Below are 18857 nucleotides of genomic sequence, written 5' to 3'. Positions count from 1 at the left end.
ACTGTAGCCTATTGTAGCTTTAGCCTACAAACTGGCCAGAACATTCAACTGTCCTCTGTCAGAATTTGGCTATTTAAATAAAACAAATAAAACATAATAATAATAATAATAAAATAGCTTCACAATTTTTTCTAGCCTCTCTTGTAAAAAAGTACATTTGATTTGATTGAAAATTCATGGATAACAAAAATAGTCAAATTAGTTTTTTTTAAATTAATTTTAATATAGCATTTTGCTTGGTCTTAAAGCCTTTTTCAGAGTATTAATTTCACTATTTACAAACAGACAAACTATTTTGCAGACAAAATAAGACAAATGAGCTCATGTATGGGACAAATTCTGGATCTTTGTCATTGAGGGGTGAGTTTTTCCAACCTCCCAAACCCCTCTGGCTATGGGCCTGCATAGTTACCATAAATAAGGTTCAAAATGGGATAATTTTGACACTTACCACCACTTTTTTCATGTTGGAGCTGGAATTTATGTATATGCTGTAATGTCAGTTGATGTACAGCGTGCATCGCATTGTCAGACTATTCTTGTTGACACCTTGGAGTGAAAACAGACTGAACTTGAGGCTGGGTGACCTGGTCCGATAAAATCACTACACAGACAGCATGATCGTCCTTCTCGGAACCGCAAATGGCCATGGCGTGAACGCAATATAACTCGCACGTCACCCTCGTCAGCCATCATTCAACACACAGGCGGGAGACGCATCTCTATAGCAACCTCTCGCGACACAACCTCTCCAATGCGGCGCCTCGCGATATTTGCAAACAAAACATATGGATCTTTTTTATTATCATTTGACAGTAACGGAGGAACGCCGCAAAATGTAGCGAAGTAAGAGTAAAGCTTTTTCTCTAATAATTTACTCGAGTAAGAGTAAAAGTACACATATTTAAATGTACTTAAAAAGTACACGTTACCCAATAATTTTACTCAAGTAAATGTAACGAAGTATTTGTAACTCGTTACTTCCCACCTCTGCCGATCTGATGCATTCGCGTGCGTATGAATGGAAGTCTATGGGGAGAAAAGTCCAGTGTGACCGCAGCTTAACACACAATAGCTAACCATCACATGCATGACAAATAATTCATCAAAATAACCACTAATATAAAAATAAGCACTATTTACAAACAATTCAATGGATCTAAGTACATTATTCTGCTTATACTATGGTTACGACTCCTAAATACACTGTTCAGATGATGTATTTTAGACATTTTTGAGATGTTTTGTCCTCAAACTGCTCCTATGTGTAGCACTAGTTTCTCACACATCTCCTCCAAAGCCTTCTGTTGTGTTTTGATGGGATTTTTGACTGTTGTAGCTGTGAAATAACTCATTCAGCATTGTGATCTAGAACTGTAATGCGCTCTAAACGTGCCGGAACTACTTTATGCATTTATCTGAAAATAACGGCAAGGTAGTCTGTAATGGTGTCTGTACAGCAGGTTTCAGGCAGCCGCTGCGATCAGATATTATAACAAGGTCACTGGTCTGGGGGTGTATTAGTAAACTATACCAAAAAAATGTTTGGGGGGTGGGGGTGTTTCTGGGAGTTTTCTGGGAGACAGAACAAAATGGGAGATGAGTCTGAAATACGGGTTAACCTCCTGGAAAAAAATGGAAGTGTTGGCTGGTGTGCTGAAACCATTCAACGTAGTGATCTAGAACCATAATGCGCTTAAAACCTGCTGGAGCTACTTTAACTGTGCATTTATATGAAAATAACGACACACCTTAGAACAGGGGTGTCCAAACTCGGTCCTGGAGGGCCGGTGTCCTGCATGGTTTAGCTCCAAATTGCTTCAACACATCTGCCTGGACATTTCTAGTATACCTAGTAAGAGCTTGATTAGCTGGTTCAGGTGTTTAATTAAGGTTGGAACTAAAACTTGCTGGACACCGGCCCTCCAGGACCGAGATTACACACCCCTGCCTTAGAATGTCCATCAGCCAATCAGAAGCAGGCATTCAGCAGCCCCTGTAGTATAAGAGATAAAGAACAACCAGTTGCCTGTTGTGAATGAATAGTACGTAGGTTAGTCTATCCTTATTCAGCCAGTTTCGTTTCTGTCAGTTTTGCATTTTGAACGTTTGGCGCCATCTTGTGACTGAATAATGGTTAGTGTATATAAGTGTTGTCACGATACTGGAATTTGCTACTGAAATATTAAAAAGAAATTTCCCGCTAACATTTAAGCGCCGTTGAGCACGTTCTAAAGCAGTGCTTTAACAGAAACATGAAACTCAACAGAAATGACTGCGAACGTCATCAGTTCACTGCTCTTTACCACTGTTTATCAAGTGTTAACTCAGATACAGGGACACTAGAGTGTTTTAATTTCTCGAAGACCAGTTGATTCATCAGTGAATTGTTCCTATGTCAGCTCATAGACAGACCAGTTGATCTTCGCAGCTTTAAAACACTCCAGTGTCCCTGTATCTGTGTTTGCACTTACTGAAGTGCGGTGAACTGATGACCTTCACGGCCAATCACAGTCATTTCTGTTGAGCCTGTGAACACAATGGCAAATCAGCGATGTTTAGGAACATGCTCAACAGCGCTCAAAAGTGAGCGGGAAATAGACGCCTAGTGTTGTCAGTATCGTGACAACACTAGTGTATGCTCCATCAGCTGTTTTCATTTCTGTCAGCTTCACATTTAATTGATAAACTATTACTGCTCATAACAATGTTTTGTGTCTATTTTTATGTTAATAAAATGGAAATTATGTAAGAATATGCAAATGTTTTAATAAATTATGTACAGTACAATTATATTTCTAATATTTACTCTCTTTTAGTTTAGTTAGAGACCTGCTGGAGCTTTTTTTTACCAAACAAGTGGTTCTTATTAGAATTTTCATAGTATTTTGTGTGTGTGCGCGTGTGTGTGTGCGTGTGTGTGTGTGTTCAGTGTTTGAGCTCCTACACTCAAAATCATTCCACATAAATCCAATGATTTTCTTGCAAAATTCTGCACAAAAACAAAAAAAACACATGTTCTGTCTGGTCCTACTCATAACTCTTTCTGCATGATCTGATTGTGTTGATTAATCTGTAAGCGGATGAGTTCATGTCTGCTAACTCTTCCTCTTATAGTTGTGGGTGTAAATAACATCAACTGGCAGACCAACGCCATGTTTCGGCCCTTCGTGGAGATCAACGCCATCGGTCCACATCTGGCAGACAAGAAACGCAAGTTTAGCACCAAAACCAAGAATAACAACTGGTCTCCGAAATACAACGAAACATTCCAGTAGTGAGTATTGTTTGTTTTCATGTTTCTGAAAGTTTATTCGTATTTTTAGGGATGTAATAATTTATTTAACTCACGTTTTTGAGTCACGATTTCGATTTCATTATTCAATTTTCTCATGACTTTTTTACGAAAAAGGTTTGAGGACAGTAAATGAAAAGATTTCTTTTAAAAATATATATTTTATTTTATTTTTTTAATAATTGCTGCACATTTCTTTGAGAAACTGAAATATGACAGTGCATAACAAAAAGCCCAGTGTAATATTTCATTTAAATTAATAAACTAAAATAAAAAAAAGTAAAATAAGACTACACCATTTACACCATTTAGACTACACCTACTATATTTTTAAATATTATTTGTTATTAATCACATTAAAAACAAATGTTTGTATTTGCATAATATATATGTGTGTGTATTTTGTATATTTATTATGTAGATATAATGCATATATATATATATATATATATATATATATATATATATATATATATATATATATATATTTGATAAAACCTTTATTTATCTTTAGATATAAAATACACATGCATATAATAAAAATTATTTATACATTTAAATATCTATGTAAATATATCAGTTTTTTATAGTTCCATTTTTTATGCATGTGTGTATATGTAATGCACAAATATGCATTAAAACGACACTATACACACTTACATTAGGCAAGTTTACTTTATTTATGTGGCACATTTCATACACAGTGGCAATTCAAAGTGCTTTACACACTCTGTCACTTGGGTGGTACCTTTTTAATAGGTACACATTTGTACTTACAGGGTCTATATTGGTACCTCAAAAGTATATATTAGTACCTACAAATTTGAAGAGGAACACTTTTATACTTTATAGGTACTAATACGCACCTTCGAGGTATTAAAATGGACCTTTTCGTTACAAATTTGTACCTTTTGAAAAGGTACCACCCCAGTGGTTTATTTCTTAGAGTGCATAAACAGGAGTAAAAGAGACATGTATAAGAACACAAAAACAAATAATATAAAAAAAAAACAGATTAAAATGTGTTAAAACAGGTTATAAAAGAATGAAAAAGAAAAGAAAGACATAATAGTGCAATATATGACGTAGCACAGTGCTCATTCAGTAAAGACACAGCTAAACAGATGCGTTTTCAGTCTTGATTTTAATGTGCCTAATGTTGGAGCGAGGGGCATAATAGCTTGTATATAAAAACAAGCTTGTATTTTGAATGCGATTAGTTTTTGGATATTTTAATGAAAATAAATAATACATATTGTGCCTTTAATCCTTAACAAGGGTGTTTTTATCAAGTAAAAATATAGTAGAAATTGGGAAGTAGTATTGTAACTCAAAATAACATGTTGTCTATTTGAATATATACCAACATTTTATTAATTCCAGCAATTAAAAGCAGAATTTTTAACATCATATTTTTCAGGGTCATATGATCCTTCAGAAATCCCTCTAATATGGTGATCCACTGCTCAATAATAATTTCTAAATATTTATCAATCTTACAAACAATTGTGGCTCAGTGGTTAGCACTGTCGCCTCATGACAAGAAGGTCGCTTGTTCGAGTCCCGGCTGGGCCAGTTGGCATTTCTGTATTTGCATGTTCTCCCTGTGTTGGCGTGGGTTTCCTCCAGGTGCTCCAGTTTCCCCCACAGTCCAAACACATGCGCTACAGGTGAACTGAATAACTACATTTTCTGTAGTGTATGAGTGTGCATGTGAGAGTGTATGGGTGTTTCCCAATACTGGGTTGTGGCTGGAAGGGCATCCGATGTGTAAAACATATGCTGAATAAATTGGCAGTACATTCCGCTGTGGCAACCCCTGGTGAGTAATGTTAATATTAAATATGCGACTGTCTTGCTATGAGGCGACAGTGCTAACCACTGAGCCTCATGTTAATGTCATTCATTCCTTTTCTTTTCGGCTTAGTCCCTTTATTAATCTGGCCAACTTATCCAGCATATTTCATCTCATCTCATTCATACTCATACACTACGGACAATTTAGCCTACCCAATTCACCTGTACCACATGTCTTTGGACTGTGGGAGAAACCGGAGCACCCGGAGGAAACCCACGTGAATGCGGGGAGAACATGCAAACTCCACATAGAAACACCAACTGACCCAACCGAGGCTTGAACCAGCGACCTTCTTGCTGTGAGGCGAGGTTCATGAGTAAATGATGGCGTTTCTGTGTGGAGTTTGCATGTTCTCCCCGTGTTGGCGTGGGTTTCCTCCGGGTGCCCCGGTTTCCCCCACAGTCCGAACACAAGCACTATAGATGAATTGGATTTACTAAATTGGCTGTAGTGTATGAGTGTGTGTGAATGGATGAATATGGGTGTTTCTCAGTACTGGGTTACACCTGGAAAGGTATCCGCTGCAAAAACATATGCTGGAATAGTTGGCGGTTCATTCCGCTGTGGTGAAAGAGCCGCAAGAAAATGAATGTATGAATGAAAACTATTGTGCAGCTTCCTATTCGGTTGTGTTTGATTCTGAAGTTCAACAGAACATTCATTTGAAGTACCTTATTTTGCAACATAATAAATGTCAATTTAGTGTGTCCCTGCTAAATATTAAACATTATAACGGTGGTTTATATCAGAGAACTTTTTGATAACATGACTAAAATGATTGATAAGAACTGAATGTGAATCTCACAGCACTTATATTACTGAAAATGACATCCCAGCGACTAGTAAGCTGATATAGAGTCATTGTTTGATACGTGACCACTATTACTCCCTCCATAATTGCACATTTCACCAAACCATTTTCTCCTAAATTAAAAAGTTTCACAGAAAGAAATAAAACGATAAATTTCCAATACATAGAGCTGAATACCACCTTATTCTATCTTCCAACCATTCTCAAATCGAACCCTATTGCTTGTGATATAAATGATTCACGTCTGACTGTAAATACAGCATTAGACATCAGCAGTCGTCCTGTTTTTTTCAGCGCTGACGCTGAAGGATGGTATTTAAGCTGCTTAAACGCACTTGAATAACAGCAGAGAAAGCAGCCATCCGACTGGAGATTTACTTCTGACAGCCTCATTTGAAGCCCTTGTTGAGGAAAAGATAATTAAGAAAGGCTTTCTAGAAATAAAGACCTGCATGTTTCAATGGAGTTCCGAGCCGACGAGTAATGTATGATTGAAGCTCGGCGCAAACTCAATGACACACTGAATTAACCTCTCTTTTAGAGCGCACGTAAAATAGCATGAACTCAAAAACCACCTTTGGATATTAAGGGCCTTTTAGCTTAATGGAGTCTCAAGCCGGTTTTGTGTGGAATCATAAAGAGCTCCTGCGTGCTGCTTTTCAGTGAGTCTGAGAGATGTAAATATTGTGTTGATAAAACAGGCTTGTGCATTCATGCATTGGACTAATATTTGTGTGTTTGTTTATGCTGGTTGATGTGACCGTCGTCTAAGATTTTATGAAAACCTACAGTGGTTGAAGTTTTCTTAGGGCCTACTCACACTATGCCATCCGTACCGTGCCCAGGCCCGTTTCCCGGATCGTTTGAGAAGTGTGAGTGCGCTGAATCGGGCTAAAGCACGGTTCACTTGGTCGGCCATGGCCCGGTTGGAAGAGGTGTGCCTGAGCGCGGATCACTTGGGCTTTGGCGCGGTACGCTTGTGTGTGAGTGCAAAACGCGCCAAAGCCCGAAACTGAAAGTGAGACGTGACTTTTAAGGGGCTGTTTCATATGGATTTATTAATCATTCTTACTGTTCAGTGATCGCAAACTGCCATCGTTTATTGAAGACGCAAACTCCTCACTGCACGACAGCTGCGCGCCTTCAGCAGACCTCCTCATTCCAGCAGCACGAGAGCTTTATGATTGTTTATGAGCGCCAAAAGTGGCGGATCTGTCCGGTGAAATATCTGACTGCGTGTCGCCGCATCCCTAAGGACTGTTTGGCGAAATATTTGACTGCATGTCACTGCAAAACAAACGACTGAAACGATATAACTAGAGAAATCTCCACTGTGCTACTGGGTGAGAGCGTATGGCAAGCCGTTTTAGCATTTAAACCTTGTTCTGACTATCCATAAATATATTTAGAGATATCTCTAATTATATTTTGACTAGTCATAATTATAATTCGACTAGTCAGATTGGAAATATCTGCAAATATATTATGACTGACCAGTCATATTCCTCCATTGACTTCCATTGAAAAATATTTGCAGATATCTCTAAATAAGTTTTGACTAGTCACAATTGTAATTAGAGATATCTCCAAATGAATTTTGACTAGTCAAAAATCCAATTCAAGATATCTACAACTGTAATTCGACTATTAGTAAATTAATTAGAGATATCTTCAAATATATTTGTAAATATCTCTAAATATGACAAATTAAAGATATCTCCAAATGCAGTTTCTTCGCTGGTGTTTTGCTTTTCCTGAACACTTCCGGGATGTACAAGTGGCTCAAACTCGCTCATTTTGAGGCAGGAACCGGCGGACGTGCAACAACTTTAACTATGAGGTAAACACAAAACAAAACTTTCCATCCGGAGCTCCTTCACGGGACTCCACACTTGTAAGCAATCCCTCGCGCCATTCGCGCGGTTCTCGGTCCTGCCCAGACTCGTCAGCGCTACCAAGCCGACCAATCACAGGGCTTACGCTACGCGTCGTTGCGACGTGTAGTTACATTTTTTGAGAGGTGCACGTCAGTGACGGCCATGGCGAAGGGCTATGTGTCAGCGCTGTAGCATACGCCGGCGTTTGACGCAGAAGTATAAATCAGCCTTTAGAGAGTTTATGTCATAAAATGGGGGATTTTTAGCTCCATCTTCAATGAAATACGGTGTTTTATTGAGAATGTTTACTGATAGCATTGTGACTAGTGATGAGAATCAGCACCTCCAAGTCCAAGGCCATGGTGCTCCACTGGAAAAAGGTGGTTTGCCATCTCCAGGTTGAAGGAAAGTCCTCACCCCAGGTGGAGGAGTACAAGTATCTCTGGGATTTGTTCACGAGGGAAGGAAGGATGAACGTGATTGACAGGCAGACTGGTGCAGTGGCAGCAGTAATGCGCTTGATGTACCGGTCTGTTGTGGTGAAGAAGGAGCTGACCCGAAAGGCAAAGCTTTTGATTTACCAGTCAATCAACGTTCCTACCCTCACCTATGATCATGAGCTTTGGGTCATGACCGACAGGTCAAGATCTCGGATACAAGCAGCCGAAATGAGTTTCCTTCGAAGGGTGGCAGGGCGCACTCTTGTGGATAGGGTGAGGAGCTCTGACACTCGGGAGGAGCTTGGAGTAGAGCTGCTGCTCCTCCACATCGAGAGAAGTCAGCTGAGGTGGCTCGGGCATCTGTTTCGGCGAGACACTGCTTGCTGCAAAGCTGCTTAGGCTCCAATGAGGGGGAGCTTGAGCTCCAACTCCTCCTCCTATAAGCTGTTTTAATGCGTACACCCAACTCACCCCTAACCCCAACCCTAGAAGTGTAAAAGAAGTGCAAGGAAGGAGGAGCTGGAGCTCAATCCCCACCTTGCTGGAGCTCAGCTCTGCAGTGAGCACCTCTTGGTTTCGGTTGCCTCCTGGAAGCCTACCTAGGGAGGTGTTCCAGGCATGTCCCACCTGTAGGAGGCCCTGAGGAAGACCCAGGACACGCTGGAGGGACTATGTCTCTCAGCTGACCTGGGAACGCCTCGGGATCCCCCTAGAGGAGCTGGAGGATGTGTCTGAGGAGAGGGAAGTCTGGGGTTCTCTCCTAAGACTGCTTGCTCCGCGACCCGACCCCGAAAAAGTGGCATAAAATGAATGAATGAAAGAAATGTGACTAGTAAATGCTATTTAAAAACTGCACACAATACCTTCATCACATTTATTTAACATAAAACAATATAGTAGTCCCTAAAAACTGTGTTTTTTCAACTAATTTTAAATAGGTAGTTCGAACGAGTAGCAAACATTTTTGTCTGAGTGACACTGTAGCCTCACAGCAAGAAGGTTGCTGGCTCAAGTCCCGGCTTGGCCAGTTCACCCCGTGTTGGTGTGGGTTTCCTCCAGGTGCTCCCCCACAGTCGAAACACATGCACTACTGGTGAATTGGTTAAGCTAAATTGGCCATAGTGGGCACAAGGTGGCGCAGTGGGTAGCACATTCACCTCACAGCAAAAAAGTCGCTGGTTCGAGCCTCAGCTGGGTCAGTTGGCATTACTGTGCAAGTTTGCATGTTCTCCCCATGTTTGCGTGGGTTTCCTCCGGGTGCTCCGGTTTCCCCCACAAGTCCAAAGACATGTGGTACAGGTGAATTGGGTAAGCTTAAATTGGCCGTAGTGTATGTGTGTGTGTGTGTGTGGATGTTTCCCAGTGATGGGTTGCAGCTGAAAGGCCATCCGCTGCATAAAACATGTGCTAGATAAGTTCGGGGTTTGACCCCAGATTAATAAAAGGACTAAACTGAAAAGGAAATGAATGAATGAAATTGGCCATAGAGTATGAGTGTGTGCGTGAATGAGTGTGTATGGGTGTTTCCCAGAACTGGATTGTTGCTGGAAGGGTAAAACATGCATAAAACATATACATAAAGTTGGCAGTTAATTCCACTGTGGCAACCCCTAATAAATAAGGGTAAAAGGCAAATGAATGTTGAATTAGATGTCTCTATAGAAGTATTTTTTCCAACAAGTAAAAGTTTTGTAAAAAAAAAATCTATTTTCCAACAAGTAAAAGTTTTGTAAAAAAAAATAAATATATATATTTTTTAAATTTCAGTTAATCAGTTTAAATAATAATAATATTTTCATAACAAAATAATAATACTAGCCCCGTTTATTTTATTTATTTATTTTTTGCCACAGAACAAACTCCTGTTGTCAGCACTTAGTATCTTCGTACGAATACTAGTTTTATTTTCAAAATAACTAGTAAAATGTTATGTACTGTCATTGTGGGAAGGACAAAATAAAATACGATATTAGAAATTAGTTTAATTATGTGTTGGAAAAAAAAACTTCTCTCCATTACACATCACTTGCGAAATGAAAAAATAATTCAAATAGGGAATCGTTTTGTCTCCAACTGTACATGCAACATCATTTGTGTTTATAAACAGCTTAATCCCAGAATGTTTGTTTAACCCTTGTGTGCATTTTTAATATTGGATATTTATGGGTAATTTTGAGTCTTAATTTGGTCACAACTTTTTCTGTGTTACAGCACATGCAATGATTTTTTGGTGTAAAATCTTATTTTGACACATATTTTGGGAAAATGCTTTGAAAGAAAAAACTTAACAATACACTCAAATTGACTACCCTTTAGTTATGTTGGTGGTTGTTTTTGCCCTATTGACCATTTACAATTACATTTTTACAATGACATTGAAAGTCATGACAGCATATAATCATGCATTCTTGCTGGTTTTCCCTGTTGGGAAGAGTTACAACTTGTAATGCTTACTGTTGATCATCAATTGCACTGTAAAAAAGCTTATTTTCTGGCTTTTATATGGAGTTACTTGGAGTATAGTGTGTGCGTGCGTTGTGTAAGTCAGAGGGAGAGTGTAAGAGAGACCTTTGCACACCTTGACATATCTGAGAAAATCAAAATAAGCCCCTCAGCTATCAGAACACAGTAAACACAGCGAGTGTATTCATGCACACACACTATAATCTGCTGTTTTACTCTATAGTACTCCATATAAAAGCTAGATTTTTTTTTGCACAGGCCTATCTAAAGGGTTAATGCTGCCAACTGATGATCAACAGTAAAAATGACAAATTGTACCTCTTCCCAACATGGAAAACCACAACCAATCAAGAGTGCATGATGGTGTCATGGCGTTGCAATCAAAAAATGTCATTATGATGGAAGTCAATAGGGCAAAAACAGCCACCAACCTAACCAAAGTGTTAATAGTTAATCACTAAGGCCAGTTTGATGTGGCTTGTTATTAATGATGTTGTGGTGATTTCTCCATCCAGTGTGCTGAGTAATGAGCACGGCCCCGAGGCCTACGAGCTCCACATCTCCGTGAAGGACTACTGCTTCGCCCGAGAGGACCGAATCATCGGCATGACAGTCCTGCAGCTCCGAGAACTGGCCGAAAAGGGCAGTCTGGGCGCCTGCTATCCGCTCATCAGGAGCATCAGCATGGACGAGACCGGCCTGACCATCATGAGAATACTCTCGCAAAGGACCAACGACGAAGTGGCCAAAGAGTTCGTACGTCTCAAAACAGACACGCGGTCGGCCGAGGAAGTGTCGTAAAGAAGAGGAAACGCGGAGGAAAAAAATAAGCGGAGGGTGCAAGACGGTTGTGTTTGTTTTTGTGCATGTGTGTAAAACATCTGTCGGAATGTTCATTTTAAAAATACAAGTACGTACAAAAAAAAGTGTTTACCTACCGTATGCTCTCTATCAAATATTATATTCTACAGAGTTATGTTCAAGAGACGTTGAATACAGTTACTTTTTTTTTTTTTTGTATGACGATTAGTCTTTTTGAACAGATATATTGTATTTGTTCAGATAAAGTGCCAAACCTGATGAGTCGAAAATTAAAAAAAAGATTAAAAAAACAAAAAACACACAATAGATTAAACACAAGCGCGTATGAGTTATTGGTGAAGTTGGTATCTTTCTAAATTTGCTCGATTCTTTTGTCCGGTGTATATCATCCTCTCTTCGAGTGTGTAGCGGGTTTTGTTTGTCTTTTCATTCTCCCACTCTCAGCCGGGCTCCTTGGTGTCGAAATGTCATCAAAAAAACGTTATAATACACGTCAAAGAATGAAAATCGATTAGTTGTCAATTGATTAGATGTCAAACATCAAGCTGACGTCAAAAATCGATTAAAGGACAATCCTGTAATCAATTTTTGACGTTTTTTTGAAACCAATATTAGATGTCAATTTGATGTCGTTTTGACATCAAGTTAGTTCACATGCATTGTAGGTAGGGCTGGGCGATATGGCAAAAATGCAATCTCAATAATTATTTTCCAAATTGAACGATAAGGATATATATTTGCATATAAGTTGTTAATGCTTCAAGATTTAAAAGAAAATCTCAACAGTAGCTATGTTTCTATCCACCTATTTTATGCGCATTAAAAAAACAGTTGAAAGAAACGCTATGATGCGCATAAATTTTGAAAATGCGCATAAAAAAAACTTATGCGCCTAACTGGGTAGGATAAACTTTTTATTCGATAAGAAAAGATGCGCATAAACTGCGATGGAAACACTTTTACCGCACAAACTCCAGCATGCGCATTAAAAAGGTCATGTGATTTTGTTAAAAGATATCATGTGATGCTTAAAATGTGTGTGAATGGACAAAACGTCAGGCTGAGCACATTATAAAACATCTGAAATGTTGTTTTGGTCATTATAAAACGCCTTACCGTTTCAGTATTAGTGTTATTATATTATTAATGACGTCCAGAATCAAGAGCGCCTGTGCTCCGCGTCTGACACCTTCAAACGCCACTGCGCGCTCACTGCTTGTCAGGATTACCTTCTGAGGCGCATTCGTTTAGAAAAGATTGAAGCAGCTTCTCCTACTGTGGTAAATGCAGTTTTTACTGTTGATATTTGGCACCAGTTAATCAGGAAGTGACGATTTTGTTCGCTTTGACTCGTTGGATGGAAACGCTGCTTCATTCACACAACATTTATCCGATAATCCAGTTTTGCGCATAAAGTTTATTCGCATTTTTGGATGGAAACATAGCTAATGACTGAAGCCACAAAAATTATAGGATCCATTAAATGGCATAACCAGGAGTGGATTTAGGGCGTACTCACACTATGTACAGTTGTCTTGAACCGGGCCAAAGAACGCTTGTCCCCTCTCTCGTCTCCCCCGACGACCCGCACTTACATGGGCATGTTTACATCGTCGATGATGCGCTGTTCAGTAAGCACTTTTGCTTAGCACAGTGGAGATTCCTTTAGTTATATCGCTGTAGTCGTTTGATATGCAGTGCTGCAGTCAGATATTTTGCCGAACAGATCAGCCACTTTTGACGCCCATAAACAATCATGAAGTCCTTGTGCTGCAGGAATTAGGAGGTTTGAAGGCTCAGCTGTGGTGCAGTGAGGGGTTTGCGTCTTTAATAAACTACGGCAGTTTGCGTTCATTAAACAGTGAAAATGATTAATAAATCCATATCAAACAGTCCCTGAAAAGTCACGTCTCGCTATCAGTTTCGGACTCGGGCACGTTTTGCACTCACACATAAGCGTACTGCGCCAAAGCCCAAGTGAACCGCGCCTGAGCCCAATTCAGCGCAATTACACTTCCCAAATGATCCAGGAAACCGACCTTGGCACGGTTTGGATAGCATAGTATAAGTACATCCTTTTCTTCTTTTATGTAATATTTATTTATATTGCTGTTTTCTTATATCACTCAATCTTCTTTTCAACATTTCAAATTAATGCAATCTGTACATTTTAAATTAGTTTTCCTAAATGAATTTACAACAAAACTATATATATATATATATATATATATATATATATATATATATATATATATATATATATATATATATATATACATACATACATATATATGTGTGTGTGTGTGTGTGTGTGTGTGTATATATATATATATATATATATATATATATATATATATATATATATATATATATATATATATATATATATATATATGCTGGACTGCTCCATAATGGATATTTTATTTTGGAATATTATTATTATTACATAACATTATAATAATAATTTTATATTTAATTCTATATTATATACTATTTAATTACAATAAAATTGTATTGGTTTAACTCTTACCATACAAAATATGGTAGAAAACGATGTACAATATAGTTTATAGGTATAATTTATATATTTATATATTGATATTTATTTTTGGGATTTCCTGAGGCCCTATGCAGCCGCTATTCTCACTTATTAGTAAATCCGCCCCTGGGTATGACATATTTTGGTCCGATAAATTTTCAGTGGCTGAAAATAGGATACATCTCTAATATTAACACTCTTTTAGATTCTCATTGTAGCACATTTCTGCGGTCTGATTGGCTCTTATATGAATATAGAATAAAAAAGTCCAGAGCTTTTATCTCAATTGGATGCAATATTGTTTGTTGGCCCAGCCCTAATTGTATGGATACAAAATCCAGTGTAAATTTGGAATTGAAGCTTTCAGATGAATGAACTTTCCTTTCATTTCAAAACTTTTTGTATTGCTATTTTGGTGGTCAATGTGTTGACGTCAAGACTTTGACATCAAACCGATATGCATTATTGACCTGTTTTTGATGTGGTTTTGACATCAAGGTGCCCGCTGGGCTGTTTGTTAATTTGCGTTATTTATTTTCCTCACACACAGCACTGGTGGTGCATGTCTTGTTTTCTTGGTGATGTCTCTCCCGTGCGTTCGCAGTGACTGTGGGCATCGACTCGGACCCTCTCCCCTCCAACGTTTTGTATTTTGAGCCGACTTTAAAAAGAGACCATTTTTTTAAATGGCGATGACTGCTACGAATCTCTTCATAAGTGTTTGTAATTTTATAGTCGTTGACAACAATGAAAAACCACCTTGATGCTGGTCCGGGTGGGACGTTTTGTTTTCCGTTTGTTTCGTACGTTTAGTTTATTTAAGTTTCCTTTTTTATGTTTTAAACCATAGGCTTTCGGCCTTTCTGAATTATCACTGTGAACATGGGCTCTGAAAGGCAAGCTTACATCACATTAGTTGACGGTTTGATATCATCTTTTTATTTTATTTTTTACTTTGATTCTAAAAAAAGGAGTGAGAAAAACTGCCAAAGTTATATGAAAATGTTCATACAAAAGCAATCCGCAATGTGTACGGAAATCAGTATATACTATGTACACGTGCTACAGACGGTACGTTCTGTTTTTAGTATTGCTGAATCATATGATTGTCGATGGGCCGGTTCAGAGTTTATTTGGGGATGATTTCTGTGAAGTTGTATTATCTGGTATGAACGTGGTAAATGTTGCTTCACAGAAGAGTCATATCGATCGCCGTCATCTCGTTTATTTTTGTTTACAGAGAAAAAAGTTTAACATTTGGTATTTATGCAACATTCCTATGTATTGCACTGATGGCAAATTGTATGTCATGTAAATATATTTAGTGAGAAATTGTAACGAAGGTCTCCTTGTTTTGCATTTCGGTTTATCATTGAACATTCAGGGTTAAATGAGTTTCACAAATACATGTCCAAGTGACTGTAATTTAACATTAGGAACTGTATTATATTATTTTAGTGATGTAATTGATGTACACTAGGGCTGCACGATGTATCGTTTCTGCATCTATATCGCAATGCACCCATTAGCAATAGTCACGTCGCGAGTTATGCAATTTTGAGTCTGAATTATAGTTGACCATAAGCTATAAAGTTGTATTTAATTATTGTATTTATACAGAGTTTAGACGATTTTTATTAGAATGTTTGTCTTGTTTCTTGCCCAAATATCTATTTATCAAAGCAAAAACAAGACTATTTTACTTGCCCCACTGACAGATAGTTTTTCTTGAACTTGAAAACAAAAAAAATTAATAATATCTAATAATATCTATATTCGGTATCTAATATCTAATAATATAATAATTTAGATATTTGGACTAGAAACAAGACAAAGCAAAGTAAAAAATTTCTTTTTTTCATTGGGATTATTCAATTTCTGTTCCTGAATACTGTTACAACTCCCCAGAAAACCTGCTATTTAAACTATTTTATGAAAATATCCAGCCTGATCTCTCGGGGAAACATAAGTATTTTGTCAGTTTAGTGGCTAATTCGTACAAATTTGTACGAGTTCAGTCGTACAAAAATGTACGATTTTAAAAAGGAGGTGTGGCACCCAACCCCACCCCTAACCTCATCCATCATTGGATGATGAGCAAATCGTACTAAATTGTACGAACTAGATTATACAAATTCATACGAATTAGCCACTAAATCAAAAAGTTACGAATTGCTGTGAGATGGCATTGAAATATCTCATAACACAATATTCATCGCAGAAAAATAAAGTGTCGCAATATCAGATTTTTCCAATATAGTGCAGCTCTACTATACATCTTCCAACCAAAATCATAGTATTTATTTTAACCTACATGTTGCATAAATTGTTTTATTATGCTTATTAAAATTCTATTTTATAACAAACAAAATTAGAATATCACAATATCACTTTGAAAAGTTTTCAAAGAGAAACATTTAATTTTACTTTCACATGTTTTAATGTTGCATCATTAAGATCAAAATATTAAAGTAAATGGCTAAATATGTTATAGTAAATATTAGGGTTGTGCGATTAATCGAAATCAAATCAAAATGTTGCGATTAACTAATCGCATGAGGCTGCGATATGAAATACATACAGTTGAAGTCAGAATTATTTGCCCCCCTTTGATTTTTTTTTTTTCTTTTTTTAAATATTTCCGAAATTATGCTTAACAGAGCAAGGAAATTTTCACAGGATGTCTGATAATATTTTTTCTTCTGGAGAAAGTCTTATTTGTTTTATTTCAGCTAGAATAAAAGCAGTTTTTAATGTTTTAAACACCATTTTAAGGTCAAATTTATTAGCCCTTTTAAGCTAAATTTGTTTTCGATAGTCAACAGAACAAACCATCGTTATACAAAAACTTGCCTAATTACACTAACCTGCCTAGTTACCCTAATTAATCTAGTTAAGCCTTTAAATGTCCCTTTAAGCTGTATAGTAGTGTCTTGAAAAATATCTAGTCAAATATTATTTACTGTCATCATGGCAAAGATAAAATAAATCAGTTATTAGAAATGAGTTATTGAAACTATTATGATTAGAAATGTGTTTAAAAAAAATCTTCTCTCCGTTAAACAGAAATTAGGGGAAAAAATAAACAGGGGGGCTAATAATTCTGACTTCAAATTTATGTGTAATTTCCCAGAGCAAATGCGTCACTGCCGTCTGTGTGTGATAGTCTTACTAGACAATTGAGTGAGCACACTTTCGATCTGCCCAATCAAAATTGCGCAACCGAACTATGCGGAACGCCCACAACAAAAAACAAACAAACAGGAAAGCGTGGACGAGTGGGATGATGACGCTTTAGAAGCATTAACAGACAAATTAATATAAAAAAGGACATTGGGAATATGGGAATAAAAGTCACAGACACCAAACAAAAACAAGTAATTTGTAAGAATTGTTGTCACAGCACAGTGAAACACAACAACCAGCACCTATAAAAGCACCACATGTGAAGTGTGTTGCTTAAAAGTCAACTGTTTTTACAGTGACACTCAATCTGCTGGTTGCAAGCAACAGCAAAGTACAAATTCGGAGTTGTTTCAGCAATGTTAGTATGCTGAGTGTTGTGTATTTTTGTCATTATTATTTTTTGTTTTTATAATTATCTTCCTAATTTGAGTTAACTTGTTTACAGAAAGGTAAGGTCATTTTATTTGTGCTTACTGTTTGCTCTAGAGCAAAATGAGTGTTTCATTTCTGAATGCTTAACAACAAATTTGAATAAAAGGTTAATATATTTTCAGTTCCTTTTTTTAACTAACACTCACTGCATTTTAGCAGTAAGAAGCTACGATATTGGGCTGAAGCTTGGCTACAAAATTAAATCGCAAAACACATCGAAATCCCAACATCTGCAAACAAAAACAATGCAATTGAAAATATTTAAATATGCTACATATAAATCTGGTAAATATAATGGTCTAACTAAAAAAAATAACTAAAGTGGTACCCATTTCTAAAATGCAACATTAAACAATAAAAATAAAACAAAAAACTAAGAAGTTTGTTTTGAGAGTCTCTAAATATCTTATCCGCTTGTTAACTATGACGTCACACGAAGCGGCTTCCGGGTCCAATTGCTCTATTCAACTGTATGGGAAGACTAATGAAATGGTAATAATAAACGTTCACAAAGTGATTTAATACTTTCGAAGATCACAATCGTTATATATATATATATATATATATATATATATATATATATATATATATATATATATATATATATATATACATACAGTATGTCCATTTTTTTTATTTTTGAAGTTTTGATATTTGTTATGCAGCAAGCCCAGAGATTGTTGTGTACACTATGACTTTATGTAAAATTAACTTTAATGTGTGATATGAATAAAAAGCGATCATAAATAATTTCTCAACTCAAATGAGTGGTGGCTTGGACCCAGAAACAGTATTATTACGTACGTCACCACCTAACAAGCGGATAGAGAGTTAAACTATTTGCTTAAGTTAAAAAATAAGCATATTTCGATGTGGACACATATGCATTATGAATTCTAAAAGAACAAAGTCTTTAAACGTTTTAATAAAAAGATGATAGTAGTAAATGTACATACCCAAAACATATAGACCATTTCAATGTGCTCATGTCATTCGACTATGAACATTCCCTGCTTGTTATCAAAGTATTGAATAACTGTAACAAGAGGTAATTTATTTATATCTTAAATGTCAAAACAGCTTCCATAATATTATTTCTTAATATGTGGACCTTTTTGGATTCCTGGGAGCGAT

General features: G+C 37.0%; 1 protein-coding gene across 10 annotated transcripts in view; it reads left to right on the top strand.

The window, feature by feature from the left end:
* Positions 1 to 12604, top strand: part of unc13c (unc-13 homolog C (C. elegans)) — a 328781-nt gene extending 316177 nt beyond the window's left edge. For 8 of the 10 annotated variants that reach the window (XM_087291368.1, XM_087291367.1, XM_087291370.1 and 5 more), the window contains 2 exons: positions 3118 to 3277; positions 11260 to 12508. In XM_087291368.1, coding sequence (XP_087147494.1) covers positions 3118 to 3277; positions 11260 to 11545 — 446 coding nt within the window. In that variant the 3' untranslated portion in view covers positions 11546 to 12508. 10 annotated transcript variants of the gene reach the window in all.
* Positions 12605 to 18857: the final 6253 nt, after the last annotated feature.

This window comes from Danio rerio, chromosome 18, assembly GCF_052040795.2.
Source record: "Danio rerio strain M-AB ecotype USA chromosome 18, GRCz13ab, whole genome shotgun sequence".
Lineage (NCBI taxonomy): Eukaryota > Metazoa > Chordata > Actinopteri > Cypriniformes > Danionidae > Danio > Danio rerio.
Note: the sequence above shows the minus strand (reverse complement) of the source record. Positions and strands in the feature narration are given on the sequence as shown.